This window comes from Diplotaxodon limnothrissa, linkage group LG16 (genome assembly GCF_057381915.1).
Source record: "Diplotaxodon limnothrissa isolate DT_005_m linkage group LG16, D_limnothrissa_male_GT1.1, whole genome shotgun sequence".
Taxonomy (NCBI): Eukaryota; Metazoa; Chordata; class Actinopteri; order Cichliformes; family Cichlidae; genus Diplotaxodon; species Diplotaxodon limnothrissa.
In genome coordinates this window covers 37,305,082-37,327,410 of record NC_140611.1, presented here as the reverse complement: position 1 = coordinate 37,327,410, position 22,329 = coordinate 37,305,082, and the positions used below count along the sequence as shown (strand labels likewise).

The 22,329-nt window shown below is 41.5% G+C and overlaps 2 protein-coding genes across 3 annotated transcripts; both read right to left on the bottom strand.

The window, feature by feature from the left end:
* Positions 1-3,870: 3,870 nt before the first annotated feature.
* On the bottom strand, positions 3,871-5,745 carry LOC146616637 (uncharacterized). 2 transcript variants are annotated; one of them, XM_085374529.1, is made up of 4 exons: positions 5,184-5,745; positions 4,727-4,885; positions 4,592-4,648; positions 3,871-4,162 (listed from the first exon to the last, which is right to left on the bottom strand). In XM_085374529.1, exons 1-4 carry the CDS (start codon positions 5,743-5,745, stop codon positions 3,915-3,917), a joined length of 1,026 nt encoding a protein of 341 aa, XP_085230655.1. In that variant the 3' UTR covers positions 3,871-3,914. The 2 variants fall into 2 exon arrangements, with proteins under 2 accessions (XP_085230655.1, XP_085230656.1); XM_085374530.1 differs by having other exon boundaries at positions 4,592-4,645.
* Positions 5,746-17,840: 12,095 nt separating this feature from the next.
* Positions 17,841-20,978, bottom strand: LOC146616636 (histone-lysine N-methyltransferase set-1-like). Its single transcript, XM_085374654.1, has 4 exons — positions 19,848-20,978; positions 19,602-19,764; positions 19,291-19,483; positions 17,841-17,969 (listed from the first exon to the last, which is right to left on the bottom strand). The coding sequence occupies exons 1-4, from the start codon at positions 19,948-19,950 to the stop codon at positions 17,841-17,843; spliced, it is 588 nt and encodes a 195-aa protein (XP_085230780.1). The 5' UTR covers positions 19,951-20,978.
* Positions 20,979-22,329: the final 1,351 nt, after the last annotated feature.

The window sequence follows — 22,329 nt, the reverse complement described above, 5'->3', positions numbered from 1 at the left end:
ATATTTCATAGTTCAGCAATACTGATCAATCTAATAAACTTAGACCTACACCATTCTCCCTATTCTGGTATTTTAAAGAGTACTTAGCGTAAATATTAAGCAACCTAACTAATAGGGTTCCAACTCCCAGCAACAACAAAAATAAATAAATAAAAAATAGGGAACCACCCCTCACGCTCCACCTCATGATGCTTAATCGACGTAATCAACCTTAATTTGATGCAGTGTGAAAAAAAAATGCACAGAAATCAATTATTTTTCAAGAAATATTAAATAGATTCAACATCTTTCTTCAACAAAATTGCAGACTGCACAGATGGTACCTTCCCAAAGGAAAAAGTACTATAGCTTACTAGGGTATATATATTAGACTTAATAGTCACTATATACAGTAATTGACTTCTATTCGTTTTACATCAAATTAAAACTTTGGGTGTCAGATAATTATTTATTAAAAGCTAGACATTTTAAATGAGAATAAGAAAGAAAAGTATGTCTTTGTGCCCCCTTTTCCCTGTTAATGCCTTATCGGCCCCCCTGGCTAAACTTTGCTAGATCCGCCCCTGCACAGTTACCAGCGTCAGCTACGTAGAAAAAGATCCTGGTGTAGAAAGAAATATTAAATAAATTCTAACAACAGCTTATCAAGCTTAAACGTGCTGCTGTTGTTCAGCCGCTGGTTTCCTCTTTCTGGTGCAAAGTGGGCCAAAAACAAACAAGAGAGACTCGCTACAGAAAAGCCGATCAGCTGATCATTTAAGCAGTTTCACGATTGAAGTAGCAGCCGGAGAGCGAGAGGCAGTCGCTCGTTAAGCTTAACGTGGGAATGCTTTACAAACATTCAGAGATGGACTTACACACTTGCTTTACTTCTCTCGGGATAACTTTGTCGGAGATGAAATGCCAGGTTGCTAGCGAAGCTCCAAATGCTATCCAGACCACCGACAGGTCCCGCATGCCACAGCCGCTCTATCACGTGATGCATATTGCTCCGACGTGCTAACCTGAGGTGAGTTACGGCGTGTTGCAAGTTTTGTGAGGTGCTTTCGTGATATTTAATGGATCGGATTACATTTTTTATTTTTCTCCGATATCCGATCCAGTAATTTAGGTCAGTATCGGACCGATACCGATACGTAATATCGGATCGGTCCATCTCTAGTACATACTGCGGCAGTGTGGCGTGGGTGTGGTCCTTGGCCAGCTGCAGAGGAGGCGTGACGCAGTGAGCTCCCGGGGCGGCGCAGGGGCGGGGTGAACAGGTGTGCTGGGATCTGACAGTGATTGTGTCTCTTTATATGTTGGCAGTGACAGACGGAGACGGAGGTGACAGCAGAGAAAGAGAGCGCGGAGTATATGTGTCCACGTACAACCCCGAGTTTAATAAAAAGTTCTGCATTGTCAAAGTCGCTCCGGCTGGTATTTCTTGGGTCCACCGTTACAGGCAGTCATACAGACAACTGGACGGTCCAAAAGTTGGCCTACCTATTACTGGCTGAGGTTTCAGTAGAGTTGTGGCTGAACCACATAAAAATATATCATTAATTTTAATCTCCCCAATCAATTACAATGTTATGTTGGAATGTTGTTAAAGAGGGTCAAAAATGTTTCAACCCAGTTTGTTTTGCAGATTCTGTATAGCAGCTTTATTATAGGGAGAACACAACTTCCAGATTGTATGAGTAAAATCAGGTTTTTTCTCTTTGTCAGTTTAACAGTTTCTATATTGCCTGTCACTGTTCCCTGTCTGTTTTCTTACGTGGTTCTTCCTGACCTTGTACTTTCTCCTCACGTTCCCCTCTTTCCTCTCTCCCTCTTTAGACTGACAATCATACACAAATAGATTGTATTCAATTAGATGAAAAGTTACATTAATATGAAAAAAATTCTATTAAGATCACAAACAAAAAGTCCTCCCTCAGTGTACTTTCAACCAAAAGGCAAATAACCAAACCACATGAACATCTAATAAAAGATATAAACATTGAAACACTGATCCAACATTGTTCTTGATTGACGGATCATTTGATCTTACACTTTTACCTGAATGTGGCTCCTTTTTTTGAAAAAACTTCCTTATATCCATTATGAACCTGGCTGTCTCTCTGTACACAAACACACACACACACACACACACACACACACACACACACACAACAGGAGTTATAAGGTTAATGGGCATTCAGTCAGTTAGCTAGTTAGTATCCATTTCAAACAGGACAGTGGTAACAACAGTACGCTACGGACAATTTTAAGTTTTAGATTTTAAATAAGCTGTATACATTTCAATGGGGGCAACAGGACGGTCAAATGTCGCTGAATTGACTACAGAGCAGGACGGATTGTAGGGTAGCAAACATTGTCGGAAAAAACGTTTTTAACACTGCAGGTTACCTGGGTGTAATGCTTTTCAGCTAAAAAGAAACATGGTCTGACTCCTACCTAACTATATAAAGAGTAACTGAAGGATAAATGCAGCTAATATGTCCTGTTTTAAGCCAGGCACTTACACCTCCGCTCCGCTGCGTCTCAGCCACCATCGCTCTGGCAGCAAGAGCGCTAGAGCCAGAGTAGGGGAGAGGCGAGCTGGAACAAACCATTTTGGGAGAAGGGGTTATCTATACTTTTGTTGTTACAATGTTACGTCTCAAACAAGTACAGTACTGTATGCTTTTTATATTTTTAGTAGTGTGTCACACAAAAAGCAAATATTGTCAAAAAAAAGAAAGAAATCTTTGGGGGTGCTTTGATTCATTTTGGGGCTGCTGAAGCACCCCCAAAATTGGGCTAAAATTGCCCCTGATGTAACTCAAGTTATTTCATGATGGTTGAGACATTGTATAACTAAAATAATTTGTTATACTTGAGCAATACTTGACTGAAAGATGAGTGATGGAAGAAGCATAGATAAAATAGTAATGTATGCACTCTGAACTGTGTGCATAGATTGGTTTTTGACCAGGACTGGATCATTCGAGATCTGAACCCTGTGGGTTCAGTGGCGAGCCAATCCCAAGAGAGTGACTGTAGACGGACCAGAGTACGGTGTGGCCAGCCGTGGGATCCATCTTCAGCGAACCTCAGGACTATAACTACATTCCTTGACACAGATAAGACTAACACTTTAAAAATCTGTGTAGTGTTAGAACCAGTGGACAGAAACACACACACACACACACACACACATACGGGTCTATGTGGTATGGCGGGACTATACTACGTCAATCCGCCCGGTGGTGGTTTAAGTGGACTACCCTTTTGAAAGGACTTAGAGCCAAGGGAGCGAGGTTAAAGTGTTCGAAAAAATCTGAAAAAAATTTGGGTCACTTCAGACCTCATACACTCCCTATAGAAGTCTAGATACACTGATACACACCAACCAGACTCTATTGTGTTTTCTGGAGACATTGTCCACTTGACAACAATGTGTTTTATGAGGTCCAAAAAAAACAATATTGGGTCTTTAAAGGGACAATGATGTAATATGTAAATAGCTCATCATTACCATGAATACACATCTGACAGGACACAGGATTACTGGAACATCATTTTATTAGTGTTCTTGGATCTGAACATTAATTTTAACCATAAATAAAAAAAGAAATCTATGGACAAAAATGCCCACGCTTCCCACAGAAATATAAAAATATAGAAAACAGAAAAATTAAAAACATTTAAAATGAATTTTAATAGTTTAAAGGTAAATATTAAGGGGAGAAAATATGCATTTATAATTTTTTATTTTAAATATAACCCGTCAAAAAAAACCCTAAATAAATTAAATGTAAAAATTATGAAATACAAACTACTTCTGTATTTAACAAGAACTTTTTTTTCTTTAAACAGAACATCAGTGTTAACAACAATTGGCAATCTGACCAAGATGTAAAACCACAGCTCTCTAAACAGTTATTTTAGTTCATTTTTTTCTGCCTTTTTGCAGTTAATCCTCTGTTTCTTACAAAATCTCTTATGTTTTGAACTGTTCTTCCTGCCAACACCGGATCTTCTACCAATTTGCAATGACTGCATTCATTTTTGGTGGCTAGTTTCCCTTCGTTTATGTGGTCTTTAAAATGCCTCATCACTGCAGCAACCTCAGCCTTGGACCACATGTTTTTGGGAGCTCTTCGGGAATTGTGGGATTGAGCAGCATTTTTCTCTGGAAGATATATAAAGTAGTAGTAGTTAAAACAAACAAAAAACCAAACAAAAAAAACAAAAAACATTTGGTGGTTAAAAGAATGGATGCTACCCTGTACTAACTTCTGAAATGTGTTGCTACCATCAATATCAAAACGAGCTAAAATTCTCTTTGAAAATTTATCAAATTTCTAAAATGAGACATTTAGTGTTCCGCTGTGAATAAAAGACTGAATAAAAAGTTGAATAAAAGTCTCTTGATGCATGCTCAATCATCCAGGTAAGTAAATCCCAAAACGTTGATTCTGTTAATCTGGACGTAGAGTTTTCAGTGGGAGAAACATTTTGTCACTCATCCAAGTGACTTTTTGCCACCACTCTGCAGTTTGCCATATGTTGCAAAGTGATGAAACAATAATAAGCTTAGAGAACCAACTGCACCCCTTACCTTCAGAGGGAGCAGCAGTCTCACTTGCTGCAGGCATTGTGAGTGGTCCTTCATCTGCTGATTACACAATTTGATTAAGTTTTAATATTTGTAACAAACATTTTATCCACAGAAACCAAGCTAGTGGTAACTTACCACAATCTACAGTGTCTTGGAGCTGCGCTGTGTTTGTGGAATCAGCTACTGCATGTACAGGCTCACTGGTGCCACACGCCAACATTGTGAGTGCTGTGTCATCATCATCTGATTCACTCTCACTGTCCTTTGTTTCAGCATCACTTAATGCAATTTCATCTGAGAAATTGTGGGAAAACCCCCCCAAAAAACCAAACACAAACCCCCCAAAAACCTCACATTAACAACGAGATATGACAAAATACAGAACAAATACTGGAAATTATAGTACATAGTTTTACTATTTAAGGCCACCACTCTGCAGTTTGCCAAATGTTGCAAAGTGATGAAACAATAGACTTCAAGAACCTTAAATCATGGACATTTAACAGAATGGTCTGTGCTTTTAGGTTTTAATTCTGTTGATAAAGCATAATATTCAACTACTGCCCTAATATTTGCTCCTTTCAATACAAACCTTCTATTTTGATCTCATCCAGTGATTTCCCCTGGATCTGGGAAAGTTGTCCTTTTTCCAGTGTTAAAAGCAGTTTGGAAATCTTGGCCAGCTGTGTTGTGGGAACTGGTAATCTGTAGAATTCGCGGTGAACGCGGATATCATGACCCAGGAAATCTGCAACCTGATCAAGTTCGTTGTTTTTCAAATTAAGGACTTGTGAGAGTGTGGCAACATGTTTTCTGAGCTGTGTCGATCTTAGATACTCAGGCTGCTTTGCTCCACACTGGTGTGCATGAACACGCAAGGAGTCCATTCCTCTGTAATGACTCATTGATCGGGGTCTTGCAAAGAGGTAGATATTAGTGGCACAAATACCACAGTCAGGCCTCCTACTAACCAGTAGTGACAGAGCATCCAGCATGCTTGGTGTTAGCAGAACTGGAACATTTCTGTCCCTTTTTCCCATTATTTCTATTCTACAGAAATAGTTACAGAGTCTCTGTTCCATTTCTGAGAGCCCCATGGCAACATCTGTGTGGAGTGCGGTTTTGTCTCTTTCAAGAAAACTTTTGAGGCGCATCTTTGAAACCTCTCCAGAACGTCTTCGGTTGAACACAATGATTTGTGAGAGTGTAACTTGTGCAAGTTGGGCATAATTCTGAGCTGTGGCTTCGTTCTCCAAGCTGCAAAAGGCACTTTCTGCAGATTTTTGAAGGTAGTGATGGAGAATCCGAACATCTTCTGTAAAGGGCAATGTTGATGGCTTGTTAAACTTTGCCTCACTCAATGTGTTCAAGGCACGGTGAGACACCATCTCAGACCATTTGGAGACATACAACTTCTTGAACGCATCAGTGGACTTGATTAGGGCTTCATCCTCTGTCATGAGGGCACGACAATGGATAATGTCAGACATTTTATGCAGTGTATGTCCCAGTTTCAGCGCAAGGCTTGGAGTTTTGTATGACAGTGTCTCTTCATCAAAACCTGAAACTTTCTTTACTGCTTGCACAACTCTCTGGAAATTAGCAGGCTTAATAGCTTCTTCCATGTTATGCACTGAGAATTCTGTGCGCAGACACAACAACAAACGTCCCGCTTCACGAAGCTTCTGTCGTATATAATCATACTTTGTAGGGTCTTGTCCATGTTTATTGTAGAGGGACTGGGCAAACTGAATAACAGTAAAGTCATTTCGCACAGCTGAGGCAATCTCATCTTGTTTCATAACAGCAAGAACCTTCCAGACTCCACTTGACACCTGCGGATAACACTGAGACTCCAGAGTTAAAGCCAGGCCGAGTACTTTGGTTCTTCCAGGTTCTTTATCCGTGTCATCTTTTGGTTTGTTAGGACATCTGCGGACATGTCTCCAAAGATCCTTGCGAACATACATCCCTTGACAATAAAAGCAATGAGCAAACTTTCCCTCTACTGCTTTAATCTTGGGTCTTCTCTTCACTTTCAGTGGTCCCACTCCACCATGCAAAACTGCAGCATTATGCTTAAAATTTCCCTTATTTCTCAATTTCTCTAACAGACTTTTACGCTCGTTTGAGTCTCTAGGCAGGGAAAATGCATGCACAACATCAGGAGCCGTTTTGTGCGTTTTCAGGTGGCGGGAAATTTTAGCTTGTGGTTTGCCACAAAAATAGCAGTAATTTCTTTTACTTAAAGTCATTTTTTCTGATTCAGTTTCGCAAAGCTCACTTTTATCTTGTGGCTTGTCCTTTGTCAAGTTGTGGATTAAATTCGTTGAATCTGATTGTTCATGCGCTTTGGAGATGTCATCTTGGCATAGCAGACCTTTTGATGTGCTTGGCAATAATGAGATGTCTTCATCTGAATCTTCATCATATGACTCTGAATCTGGCACATATTCTTCTTCTGATATGCTGTGGTTGCCATCATCATCGCTTGATATTTGATCCAGAACTGAATGTGGCAATCCATCCTCCCCTGAATATTCAGAAATTTCTTCTTTCTGGAATGTAAGAACAAAAGTTTTTTTAATTGATCAATACTTTAGACAGGTAAAAAATAAACTGAAAAAAAGTCAAGCCAAATATGAATGGGATACACACCTGTGTTGACTGGTGGCAATTCTGATTTGCCAATTTTGCAAGGCAAGATTTGTGCCAGACCCCTAAACAAACTGAAACACATTTTGATAGACTTAATTTAGCTTTGCAGTTCTATTTAAGTGAAGTAGTTTTTTGTCAAAGCATTGCAGTAATGTCAAATGCTGAAAAAAAAAAAAAAAAAAAAAAACTGTTCACATTAAGGATATTTTAATGACTACACATACACTGCTAATCCCCCCCCCAAAAAAAGGACATCCCAGATGTGAATGAAGGAATTATTCTTATTAAATACTTTGTTCTTTAGGTAGTTGAGTGGCATGAAAGTGTGTAGTTGAATGTGTGTGGCCTCCAGATGCCTGTACGACTTCCCTACAATGCCTGGGCATGCTCGGGATGAGGTGGCGGATGGTCTCCTGAAGGATCTCCTCCAAGACCTGGACTAAAGCATCTGCCAACCCCTGGACAGTTTGTGGTGGATGGAGTGAGACATGATGTCCCAGATGTGCTCAATTGGATTCAGGTCTGGGGAACAGGCGGGCCAGTCCATAGCATCAATGCCTTTGTCATGGAGGAACTGCTGACATACTCCAGCCACATGAGGCCCAGTGTCGTCTCGCATTAGGTGGACCCCAGGGCCAAATGCACCAGCATGTGGTCTCACAAAGGGTCCGAGGACCTCATCTTGTTACCCAATGACAGTCAGGCTCTCTGGCAGGCACAGAAATGCCACCCCTCACCATTACTGACCCACTGCCAATATGATCATGCTGGAGGATGTTGCAGGCAGCAGAACATTCCCCACGGCATCTCCAGACTGTCACGTGCTCAGTTTGAACCTCCTTTCAGCTGTGAGGAGCATAGGGTGCCCGTGCTGAAGTTGCCAAACTTTGTGTTTTCTGGCAAATGCCAAACATCCTGCATGGTGTTGGACTGCAAGCTCAATCCCCACCTGTGGATGCTGGACCCTCAAGCCACCCTCATGAAGTCAGTTTCTGACCATTTGAGCAGACAGATGCACATTTGTGGCCTGTTTGAGGTCATTTTGCAGGGCTCCTCTTGTTCCTCCTTGCACAAAGGTGGAGGTAGCGGTCCTGCTGCTGGGTTGTTGCCCTCCTATGGCCTACTCCACATCCAGGTAGCACCTCCATGCTCTGGACACTACACTAACAGACACAGCAAACCTTCTTGCCACAGCTCACATTGATGTGCTACGCTAGATGAGCTGCACTACCTGAGCCCCTTGTGTGGGTTGTAGACTGTCTCATGCTACCACTAAAATGAAATCACCGCCAGCATTCAAAAGTGACCATAACATCAGCCAGAAAGCATAGGTGCTGAGAAGTGGTCTGTGGTCACCACCTGCAGAACCAGTCCTTTATTATGGTGAATTGACTATAATTTCCACTTGTTGTCTACTCTATTTGCAAAACAGCATGTGAAACTGGTTGTCAGTGTTACTTCCTAAGTGAACAGTTTGATTTCACAGAAGTGTGACTGACTTGGAGTAACATCGCATTGTTTAAGTGTTCCCTTTATTATTTTGAGCAGTTTATGTTATGGAATGGGGAATTGAGGACAAGTATACCATTTTTACAAGGTCCTGCACCAATGAGGTAATACTGCATTTCTTTAATTAGACGTGACCACCCATTAATTAAAAAGGGAGCAGTGTTCATTTCAGCACGTCTTAACTTGTTGAACTCTATTAATGCTTTTTACTATACACTGTACCTATTCACTAAATGTCTCACCTTTGCACTTAAAGCCAAGCCACTTGAGGGAGGAAACCGGTCCCACACACTGAATGCACTTGTCCAAAGATGATATTGTTGTGCACACCAGACGATGATTGTGACACTGTTAGCAAAATATTGCAACATTTATTTGTTTTGGACAGTTGGAAAGGTGTGTTTTCAATTCAGTTGCAGATATCAACTAATAAACTTCGTCCATGTAAATCACATCACACCCAGGTGACTGCCAAACACACACACACACACAGCATCCATAAAGAATGATGATAGATTAAATTATTAGTTCATTAAGTGGTACACTGGATTATATTTACCCTTTCAGGCTCTGGATGTTTCAGGTCCAGATCATTGTTTGGAAAGCTGTTTGGTTGCGGCTTTAGGCAGCTCACAGTCTTCTGAATCTGGCTGGTCTCAGTCTTCGTGTGTAACAGATAGAGAATGAAGACAAAAGAACAGTAATCTGACAGTTACTAAAAATGCATCACTCAAGAGGATGAATAGACCATTTCACTATCGGCAAATAGCGTAAGGTACACATCGTGCATGAGAAACATTCATTAAAATCTGTCCTAGGTCAATGTTACCTCTTCAAAATCTTGCACTGAAGAAGAATGCATGGCTTCTGAGCCTTGCTGAGGCATTTCTTCATCAAGATCCTGCAACAAAGAAAAGATGGCACAAAGATTAGACCAAGTGCTCTTCTTGCAACTGTACTGGGCAGGCCTGTGCTTCTGTTTTTAATTTGCATGTGTGTGTGTGTGTGTGGGGGGGGGGCTTTCCACTCAAGAAATGTTTTCTTCTGAAAAAAATACTGGCTACAATAGTTAACAACTGATTCCTTTGCAATCATCCATCCTCTTCCACTTATCCTTATCAGGATTGTGGGGTAGCAGTTTTGGGGCCTATACCAGCTACCATAGGGCAGTACAACCTGGACAGATCACCAGTCTAACATGGAAGGACAAGCATTTGCATTCACACCAAAGGGCAGTTTTGAATCACCAGTTAACCTAACCCCATAAGCTACATCTTTGGACTGTGGGAAGAAGCCAGAGTACACAGCCAGAGAGAGCCCATGCACTAAAGCAGTAAAAAGTGCCTAAAACAAGTTAAGAAGTTGTATAGTACTATCTATCTTAATGTTCAAGCCTGAGTTTCAAAAAATTTCAACATAGAAACAAAGCACATGCAGTCAGCTCTGCATGCTGTAGGTCAAACTGTCAAGACATACGAGAAGACCCCTCCTAAAACCAGAGTGATGTCACCATGAAGCAAACTTTGACGGAGTCCCCCAATAACAGTGTGGTCCTCCTAAGTCACATTTGGGTGGTTAACACACACACACACACACACACTCAGATGTTATCCAGACTTGCACTTTGAAACAATGAAAAGGACCTACAAGCCACGGTCCATGTAAATCACATCACACCCAGGTGACTGCCAAACACACACACACACAGCATCCATAAAGAATGATGATAGATTAAATTATTAGTTCATTAAGTGGTACACTGGATTATATTTACCCTTTCAGGCTCTGGATGTTTCAGGTCCAGATCATTGTTTGGAAAGCTGTTTGGTTGCGGCTTTAGGCAGCTCACAGTCTTCTGAATCTGGCTGGTCTCAGTCTTCGTGTGTAACAGATAGAGAATGAAGACAAAAGAACAGTAATCTGACAGTTACTAAAAATGCATCACTCAAGAGGATGAATAGACCATTTCACTATCGGCAAATAGCGTAAGGTACACATCGTGCATGAGAAACATTCATTAAAATCTGTCCTAGGTCAATGTTACCTCTTCAAAATCTTGCACTGAAGAAGAATGCATGGCTTCTGAGCCTTGCTGAGGCATTTCTTCATCAAGATCCTGCAACAAAGAAAAGATGGCACAAAGATTAGACCAAGTGCTCTTCTTGCAACTGTACTGGGCAGGCCTGTGCTTCTGTCTTTAATTTGCATGTGTGTGTGTGTGTGTGGGGGGGGGGGGGGGGGGGGCTTTCCACTCAAGAAATGTTTTCTTCTGAAAAAAATACTGGCTACAATAGTTAACAACTGATTCCTTTGCAATCATCCACCCTCTTCCACTTATCCTTATCAGGATTGTGGGGTAGCAGTTTTGGGGCCTATACCAGCTACCATAGGGCAGTACAACCTGGACAGATCACCAGTCTAACATGGAAGGACAAGCATTTGCATTCACACCAAAGGGCAGTTTTGAATCACCAGTTAACCTAACCCCATAAGCTACATCTTTGGACTGTGGGAAGAAGCCAGAGTACACAGCCAGAGAGAGCCCATGCACTAAAGCAGTAAAAAGTGCCTAAAACAAGTTAAGAAGTTGTATAGTACTATCTATCTTAATGTTCAAGCCTGAGTTTCAAAAAATTTCAACATAGAAACAAAGCACATGCAGTCAGTTCTGCATGCTGTAGGTCAAACTGTCAAGACATACGAGAAGACCCCTCCTAAAACCAGAGTGATGTCACCATGAAGCAAACTTTGACGGAGTCCCCCAATAACAGTGTGGTCCTCCTAAGTCACATTTGGGTGGTTAACACACACACACACACACACACACTCAGATGTTATCCAGACTTGCACTTTGAAACAATGAAAAGGACCTACAAGCCACGGTCCATGTAAATCACATCACACCCAGGTGACTGCCAAACACACACACACACAGCATCCATAAAGAATGATGATAGATTAAATTATTAGTTCATTAAGTGGTACACTGGATTATATTTACCCTTTCAGGCTCTGGATGTTTCAGGTCCAGATCATTGTTTGGAAAGCTGTTTGGTTGCGGCTTTAGGCAGCTCACAGTCTTCTGAATCTGGCTGGTCTCCGTCTTCGTGTGTAACAGATAGAGAATGAAGACAAAAGAACAGTAATCTGACAGTTACTAAAAATGCATCACTCAAGAGGATGAATAGACCATTTCACTATCGGCAAATAGCGTAAGGTACACATCGTGCATGAGAAACATTCATTAAAATCTGTCCTAGGTCAATGTTACCTCTTCAAAATCTTGCACTGAAGAAGAATGCATGGCTTCTGAGCCTTGCTGAGGCATTTCTTCATCAAGATCCTGCAACAAAGAAAAGATGGCACAAAGATTAGACCAAGTGCTCTTCTTGCAACTGTACTGGGCAGGCCTGTGCTTCTGTTTTTAATTTGCATGTGTGTGTGGGGGGGGGCCTTTCCACTCAAGAAATGTTTTCTTCTGAAAAAAATACTGGCTACAATAGTTAACAACTGATTCCTTTGCAATCATCCATCCTCTTCCACTTATCCTTATCAGGATTGTGGGGTAGCAGTTTTGGGGCCTATACCAGCTACCATAGGGCAGTACAACCTGGACAGATCACCAGTCTAACATGGAAGGACAAGCATTTGCATTCACACCAAAGGGCAGTTTTGAATCACCAGTTAACCTAACCCCATAAGCTACATCTTTGGACTGTGGGAAGAAGCCAGAGTACACAGCCAGAGAGAGCCCATGCACTAAAGCAGTAAAAAGTGCCTAAAACAAGTTAAGAAGTTGTATAGTACTATCTATCTTAATGTTCAAGCCTGAGTTTCAAAAAATTTCAACATAGAAACAAAGCACATGCAGTCAGCTCTGCATGCTGTAGGTCAAACTGTCAAGACATACGAGAAGACCCCTCCTAAAACCAGAGTGATGTCACCATGAAGCAAACTTTGACGGAGTCCCCCAATAACAGTGTGGTCCTCCTAAGTCACATTTGGGTGGTTAACACACACACACACACACACACTCAGATGTTATCCAGACTTGCACTTTGAAACAATGAAAAGGACCTACAAGCCACGGTCCATGTAAATCACATCACACCCAGGTGACTGCCAAACACACACACACACAGCATCCATAAAGAATGATGATAGATTAAATTATTAGTTCATTAAGTGGTACACTGGATTATATTTACCCTTTCAGGCTCTGGATGTTTCAGGTCCAGATCATTGTTTGGAAAGCTGTTTGGTTGCGGCTTTAGGCAGCTCACAGTCTTCTGAATCTGGCTGGTCTCAGTCTTCGTGTGTAACAGATAGAGAATGAAGACAAAAGAACAGTAATCTGACAGTTACTAAAAATGCATCACTCAAGAGGATGAATAGACCATTTCACTATCGGCAAATAGCGTAAGGTACACATCGTGCATGAGAAACATTCATTAAAATCTGTCCTAGGTCAATGTTACCTTTTCAAAATCTTGCACTGAAGAAGAATGCATGGCTTCTGAGCCTTGCTGAGGCATTTCTTCATCAAGATCCTGCAACAAAGAAAAGATGGCACAAAGATTAGACCAAGTGCTCTTCTTGCAACTGTACTGGGCAGTCCTGTGCTTCTGTCTTTAATTTGCATGTGTGTGTGTGTGTGTGTGTGTGTGTGTGGGGGGGGGGGGCTTTCCACTCAAGAAATGTTTTCTTCTGAAAAAAATACTGGCTACAATAATTAACAACTGATTCCTTTGCAATCATCCATCCTCTTCCACTTATCCTTATCAGGATTGTGGGGTAGCAGTTTTGGGGCCTATACCAGCTACCATAGGGCAGTACAACCTGGACAGATCACCAGTCTAACATGGAAGGACAAGCATTTGCATTCACACCAAAGGGCAGTTTTGAATCACCAGTTAACCTAACCCCATAAGCTACATCTTTGGACTGTGGGAAGAAGCCAGAGTACACAGCCAGAGAGAGCCCATGCACTACAGCAGTAAAAAGTGCCTAAAACAAGTTAAGAAGTTGTATAGTACTATCTATCTTAATGTTCAAGCCTGAGTTTCAAAAAATTTCAACATAGAAACAAAGCACATGCAGTCAGCTCTGCATGCTGTAGGTCAAACTGTCAAGACATACGAGAAGACCCCTCCTAAAACCAGAGTGATGTCACCATGAAGCAAACTTTGACGGAGTCTCCCAATAACAGTGTGGTCCTCCTAAGTCACATTTGGGTGGTTAACACACACACACACACACACACTCAGATGTTATCCAGACTTGCACTTTGAAACAATGAAAAGGACCTACAAGCCACGGTCCATGTAAATCACATCACACCCAGGTGACTGCCAAACACACACACACACAGCATCCATAAAGAATGATGATAGATTAAATTATTAGTTCATTAAGTGGTACACTGGATTATATTTACCCTTTCAGGCTCTGGATGTTTCAGGTCCAGATCATTGTTTGGAAAGCTGTTTGGTTGCGGCTTTAGGCAGCTCACAGTCTTCTGAATCTGGCTGGTCTCAGTCTTCGTGTGTAACAGATAGAGAATGAAGACAAAAGAACAGTAATCTGACAGTTACTAAAAATGCATCACTCAAGAGGATGAATAGACCATTTCACTATCGGCAAATAGCGTAAGGTACACATCGTGCATGAGAAACATTCATTAAAATCTGTCCTAGGTCAATGTTACCTCTTCAAAATCTTGCACTGAAGAAGAATGCATGGCTTCTGAGCCTTGCTGAGGCATTTCTTCATCAAGATCCTGCAACAAAGAAAAGATGGCACAAAGATTAGACCAAGTGCTCTTCTTGCAACTGTACTGGGCAGGCCTGTGCTTCTGTCTTTAATTTGCATGTGTGTGTGTGTGTGTGTGTGGGGGGGGGGGCTTTCCACTCAAGAAATGTTTTCTTCTGAAAAAAATACTGGCTACAATAGTTAACAACTGATTCCTTTGCAATCATCCATCCTCTTCCACTTATCCTTATCAGGATTGTGGGGTAGCAGTTTTGGGGCCTATACCAGCTACCATAGGGCAGTACAACCTGGACAGATCACCAGTCTAACATGGAAGGACAAGCATTTGCATTCACACCAAAGGGCAGTTTTGAATCACCAGTTAACCTAACCCCATAAGCTACATCTTTGGACTGTGGGAAGAAGCCAGAGTACACAGCCAGAGAGAGCCCATGCACTAAAGCAGTAAAAAGTGCCTAAAACAAGTTAAGAAGTTGTATAGTACTATCTATCTTAATGTTCAAGCCTGAGTTTCAAAAAATTTCAACATAGAAACAAAGCACATGCAGTCAGCTCTGCATGCTGTAGGTCAAACTGTCAAGACATACGAGAAGACCCCTCCTAAAACCAGAGTGATGTCACCATGAAGCAAACTTTGACGGAGTCCCCCAATAACAGTGTGGTCCTCCTAAGTCACATTTGGGTGGTTAACACACACACACACACACACACTCAGATGTTATCCAGACTTGCACTTTGAAACAATGAAAAGGACCTACAAGCCACGGTCCATGTAAATCACATCACACCCAGGTGACTGCCAAACACACACACACACAGCATCCATAAAGAATGATGATAGATTAAATTATTAGTTCATTAAGTGGTACACTGGATTATATTTACCCTTTCAGGCTCTGGATGTTTCAGGTCCAGATCATTGTTTGGAAAGCTGTTTGGTTGCGGCTTTAGGCAGCTCACAGTCTTCTGAATCTGGCTGGTCTCAGTCTTCGTGTGTAACAGATAGAGAATGAAGACAAAAGAACAGTAATCTGACAGTTACTAAAAATGCATCACTCAAGAGGATGAATAGACCATTTCACTATCGGCAAATAGCGTAAGGTACACATCGTGCATGAGAAACATTCATTAAAATCTGTCCTAGGTCAATGTTACCTCTTCAAAATCTTGCACTGAAGAAGAATGCATGGCTTCTGAGCCTTGCTGAGGCATTTCTTCATCAAGATCCTGCAACAAAGAAAAGATGGCACAAAGATTAGACCAAGTGCTCTTCTTGCAACTGTACTGGGCAGGCCTGTGCTTCTGTTTTTAATTTGCATGTGTGTGTGTGTGTGTGGGGGGGGGGGGCTTTCCACTCAAGAAATGTTTTCTTCTGAAAAAAATACTGGCTACAATAGTTAACAACTGATTCCTTTGCAATCATCCATCCTCTTCCACTTATCCTTATCAGGATTGTGGGGTAGCAGTTTTGGGGCCTATACCAGCTACCATAGGGCAGTACAACCTGGACAGATCACCAGTCTAACATGGAAGGACAAGCATTTGCATTCACACCAAAGGGCAGTTTTGAATCACCAGTTAACCTAACCCCATAAGCTACATCTTTGGACTGTGGGAAGAAGCCAGAGTACACAGCCAGAGAGAGCCCATGCACTAAAGCAGTAAAAAGTGCCTAAAACAAGTTAAGAAGTTGTATAGTACTATCTATCTTAATGTTCAAGCCTGAGTTTCAAAAAATTTCAACATAGAAACAAAGCACATGCAGTCAGCTCTGCATGCTGTAGGTCAAACTGTCAAGACATACGAGAAGACCCCTCCTAAAACCAGAGTGATGTCACCATGAAGCAAACTTTGACGGAGTCCCCCAATAACAGTGTGGTCCTCCTAAGTCACATTTGGGTGGTTAACACACACACACACACACACACTCAGATGTTATCCAGACTTGCACTTTGAAACAATGAAAAGGACCTACAAGCCACGGTCCATGTAAATCACATCACACCCAGGTGACTGCCAAACACACACACACACAGCATCCATAAAGAATGATGATAGATTAAATTATTAGTTCATTAAGTGGTACACTGGATTATATTTACCCTTTCAGGCTCTGGATGTTTCAGGTCCAGATCATTGTTTGGAAAGCTGTTTGGTTGCGGCTTTAGGCAGCTCACAGTCTTCTGAATCTGGCTGGTCTCAGTCTTCGTGTGTAACAGCTAGAGAATGAAGACAAAAGAACAGTAATCTGACAGTTACTAAAAATGCATCACTCAAGAGGATGAATAGACCATTTCACTATCGGCAAATAGCGTAAGGTACACATCGTGCATGAGAAACATTCATTAAAATCTGTCCTAGGTCAATGTTACCTCTTCAAAATCTTGCACTGAAGAAGAATGCATGGCTTCTGAGCCTTGCTGAGGCATTTCTTCATCAAGATCCTGCAACAAAGAAAAGATGGCACAAAGATTAGACCAAGTGCTCTTCTTGCAACTGTACTGGGCAGTCCTGTGCTTCTGTCTTTAATTTGCATGTGTGTGTGTGTGTGTGTGTGTGTGTGGGGGGGGGGGGGGGGGGCTTTCCACTCAAGAAATGTTTTCTTCTGAAAAAAATACTGGCTACAATAGTTAACAACTGATTCCTTTGCAATCATCCATCCTCTTCCACTTATCCTTATCAGGATTGTGGGGTAGCAGTTTTGGGGCCTATACCAGCTACCATAGGGCAGTACAACCTGGACAGATCACCAGTCTAACATGGAAGGACAAGCATTTGCATTCACACCAAAGGGCAGTTTTGAATCACCAGTTAACCTAACCCCATAAGCTACATCTTTGGACTGTGGGAAGAAGCCAGAGTACACAGCCAGAGAGAGCCCATGCACTAAAGCAGTAAAAAGTGCCTAAAACAAGTTAAGAAGTTGTATAGTACTATCTATCTTAATGTTCAAGCCTGAGTTTCAAAAAATTTCAACATAGAAACAAAGCACATGCAGTCAGCTCTGCATGCTGTAGGTCAAACTGTCAAGAAATACGAGAAGACCCCTCCTAAAACCAGAGTGATGTCACCATGAAGCAAACTTTGACGGAGTCTCCCAATAACAGTGTGGTCCTCCTAAGTCACATTTGGGTGGTTAACACACACACACACACACACACACTCAGATGTTATCCAGACTTGCACTTTGAAACAATGAAAAGGACCTACAAGCCACGGTCCATGTAAATCACATCACACCCAGGTGACTGCCAAACACACACACACACAGCATCCATAAAGAATGATGATAGATTAAATTATTAGTTCATTAAGTGGTACACTGGATTATATTTACCCTTTCAGGCTCTGGATGTTTCAGGTCCAGATCATTGTTTGGAAAGCTGTTTGGTTGCGGCTTTAGGCAGCTCACAGTCTTCTGAATCTGGCTGGTCTCCGTCTTCGTGTGTAACAGATAGAAAATGAATATACAGTGCATTTTTGAAGAGGCTTTTGAAACATTAAATAAACTGTATGAGAAAGATAAGTTTCAAGCTATTGTCTTTAAAATATTCACTGTCATGTATAGAGAATTTAAGGCCCTATGATTAAGAGACAAATAGTCAGTGTGATTTCTTTATTTTTTAAGCCATTGCTAAAGGAGTAAAACAATCACCTGTAGCAGCAACGAACTGTCACTAGGGCCCATTTATCTTCAAGGGACAAAATTTAAAATGAATCTAACTAAAGAGGCTACACAGCAAAATCTCCAGTGTTAAATTAACACTAGAGAGTGTCTATATGGGTCCACACAACACTGTTGAGTGTTGAATTAACACTTTTGACAGTGTTATATGTTTAAAAGTAACCTAGTCAGTTTTGAAGATTAACAAAGACTAACACTGAGCAGTGCTGATTTTCTAACACTGGAATATTTCTAACATTTTGAGTTATTTTCCAGTGTTAGAAAATCAGCACTGCTCAGTGTTAGCCATTGTTAATCTTCAAAACTGACTAGGTTACTTTTAAACATATAACACTGTCAAAAGTGTTAATTTAACACTCAACAGTGTTGTATTTAACACTCAGAGGTGTGGACCCTTATAGACACTCTCCAGTGTTAATTTAACACTGGAGATTTTGCTGTGTAGAATCACATTAAACATCAATCACTGTTAAAATTTAGAAACCGAAAGCCATTTTTTATTTCTGCATACCTGCTGATATTTTTTTAGTGCTTTTAGAGGGCTTTGATGTGGCAGCCATCACAGTTGCCTGTTTTCCATTAGTACCTACCCCTGTTTTTCCAGTAGGTTATAGTACCATGTAGTTTTTCAGTAACTACTGCACCAAGGTTCCAAGTGATCCAAAGTGATCAGAAAATTTGACATAGACTGAATGCCACCAGGTGGCTGGTCAATGGTGTCACTCGATAAGTTATGAGTGCGCCTCCTTCGTGAAAATCCAAGCCATCATTTTTGAAACTCTGAAATGTTTGAAATAGCGACCAAAATTAACAGCGTGATCCCTGAATTGAACACTAAAGTATAGACTGAGCAGCAGGCATTTTGTCACCTTGACGTCCATGCTTGCTGTGGCATTTATATCACTGGATGCTCGGCTGCATTGCTATAGTTACCCCAGGCACAGTAGGTGATACTCAATTTCAGTGAAAAACTAGATGCCCTAAGTCACATTAAGCCAATTTGAGTAGGTACAAATGTAAAAATGGCTTAGGGTATGCAATTTATCAGTTCCAAAAAGTACAATTGTAGAAATACCTTGCATCTCCAGAGCCAATCCGAGTCACCATAATTATAGTCTATTTCTTCGCCTGGACTTATGTCTCTGCTTGCAAATAAGCATAGATGGGGCTTTCCATTGATATTTAATATTTTCATCTTAGCACTTGGACTGATGTGGTTGTCGTTGACAAGTCTGCCTAATGACCCATCTTCTTGAGATGCATCCACACTGTGGGGTTAGGCAAAAAAGTATTAGCTTAACTAGTTAGTTAGGAAGCTTTTTTTTTCATAAATCAAAAGCAATGTGTCATTTAATCTTAATCAAACTACACTGATATAATACGCACCACCAGAGTTTTCCATCAAACTTGAATTCAAACATGAACACCTTCAGGCTGTCATGATAAACTCTGTGTCTCCGCTCACATTCTTCTTTTGTTATGAGTTTACCTCTGTATTCCAAAAGAAAGTCTCCTTTTTGGAATGGAACAGTCGTGAAAATGCCCCGACCTGAATTGCAGAGGCATACCAAGTGAGTGACAAAAGACAAAGTGACAAACTCCAAATCTAATCCAAACTAAAGACCAACTTACCTTTGAAGGCATTTATGTAGTGGATATCAAGTCCCAGTTTGTCCCTTCCAGCAGAAACATGACAGACTGCATCCTCCCGTGGAGGAATGCGTCTCCTTCGCATGTTCTCCTGTACGATTGGCTGTATTACCAAAGCATATAAAGTATTACGATTATCGTCATCATTGTCATCATCATCAGTAGTAGCAGAACTAGCAGTAGTGTAGTTTACAGCATAAACACAGCTGACTTATTCATAGTGCTAATTTATGCCTTCTTTTAAAATGTTAAAGGCCTAGTACTCAAAATGGCGACATGTGACATTTCTGTAATGGCGACTGCAGAGAGTGATACAAGTACTGAGAAAGCTTAGGCATCAAAACTGTAAGAAGTTTTTTCTTCAGGCATATAAATAAATACACGACTAAATACACTTATACCCTTGCTTTTATTTTAGGGCTGTCAGCAGAATGGACAGACATTGGACAAACTGCCCGAAATTAGCTAACAGCGACATCAGGGATTTTGACTCAGACTGCGCTGGTTTAATTGTTAATCGCGTTAGTCGCGATGTCGGCATTAACACGTTTAAGCCACAATAATGCTTTAACACCGAGTAAATCCTAACACGGGTTAGCCCGCTTTATCGCGTTGACGCGGTTAGTCGTCAGCCCTATTTTATTTACTCAATGACAAACGCTGGGGCCGTTTTACTTCTTCAAAGACTCACTAACAGTCCATAAAGCATAAATTAAACCAGTTTAATATAGGCCTGTGCACCTATAATTTCATATAGTATTAAAGTCATGGTGCATTTTACATTAAAAAAGGCTTACCTTTGTGTTTTTAATCCGTCTTCGTATTGCCGTCGACATACACTTGTTAAAGGGCACGCGCGCGAAAGTTGTGGCGCCGTTTCCTGTAGGTACCGCCTATATATATAGCCTACCAATCACAATGACTTCCGGCCGTGTGTATTGAAAATGTGTATTAAATTGCAGTACCTACACACATCCACTCTAACTCGAAACGTCGCTGTGCAATACACTGGAATACACAAAAATCAGGTGAGGGGTATAGGTGGACTTTTAAGAAAATCAGAAAATCTTTTAATTATAGTTTAATAAATGAATTTACACTACAGTTTAAGCAAATACAGGTCAAAAGATAAATAATGACCTCATAAGAAGTAGAAAAAATTATTATTTAGACACTTAAAAATGCATTTACAAGTCATGTTTTAGGGGGACACATGAATACACAGCAAAAAGTCGAAATGTCCCCGGAGCCCATGTACAGCGCAGGTCAAATGTCAATCCATACCACATAGACGCACTCACACACACACACACACACACACACACACACACACACACACACACACACAAGGAACTCTAATTTCTCTTTCCAAAGAGAAGTGGACTGAGCAACAGGAGCGGAAGCTCTTTAATTGAAACTCTTTGGAGAATTTCCTTAAAGAGGATGTTTGGTTATGATTTTATTTTTGAGCCCTTTAATGTACGTTTGTGCACTGTAGGAAGCCAGCTTTAGACAGGCAGGGTTTGTAAACTTTACAACTTTCAATACAGTTTCTATTCAAATCACATCTTATCTATCATTGTGTGGTTCCTTCTCTGCTGATCCTTTCAAGGCTCCATAGTCTTACCTAGAACTTCCTGATACTAGTCCAAAGTTGTCAAGACAATAATTTAATGCGTATCTCATATTATTTAATTGTAATACCTGTTACACTATTGTGGGCATACTCAACCCATGGGAGTTGCTCACTCCAAGTTGTCTGATTGGTGGATGCCAAGCACCGGAGGGCCGCCTCAAGTTCCTGATTGGCCCGTTCCTGATTGGCCCGTTCCATCTGGCCGTTAGTCTGAGGGTGGAAACCAGAGGAGAGACTGACCTGCGCTTCGAGGGCATTGCAGAATTCTTTCCAGACCCGTGATGTGAACTGCAGCCCCCTGTCGATGTCCGTGGGGATTCCGTGAAGGCGAAAGACATGGTTAGTCAGGAGTCGAGCTATTTCTAAAGCACTGGGGAGCTTGGGGAGAGGGACAAAGTGAGCAGCTTTCGAAAAACGATCAATGATAGTAAGGATGACTGAGTTACCTGATGAGGAAGGGAGGCCCGTGATGAAGTCCATTGCAATGTGTGACCACGGGCGGCCAGGGGTCGGTAGGGGTTGGAGAAGGCCGGAAGATGGCTGATTGACGCTCTTGTTTTGAGCGCATGTAGGACAGGCAGCAATGTATTCGCGGACGTCCTTAGCTAAGGACGGCGACCAGGCGAAGCGTTGGAGGAAGGTAATGGTGCGGTGGACCCCAGGGTGGCAGGTGAACTTGGCCGTGTGAGCCCAATGCAAAACTCGTGATCTGACAGTAGAGGGAACAAAGAGTAGGCCCGGGGGACCCGCACCAAGGTCCGGTTCCGTTTGTTGGGCCTCTCGAATAGCTGACTCAATCTCCCAGGTTTTTGCCCCGACAACACACGT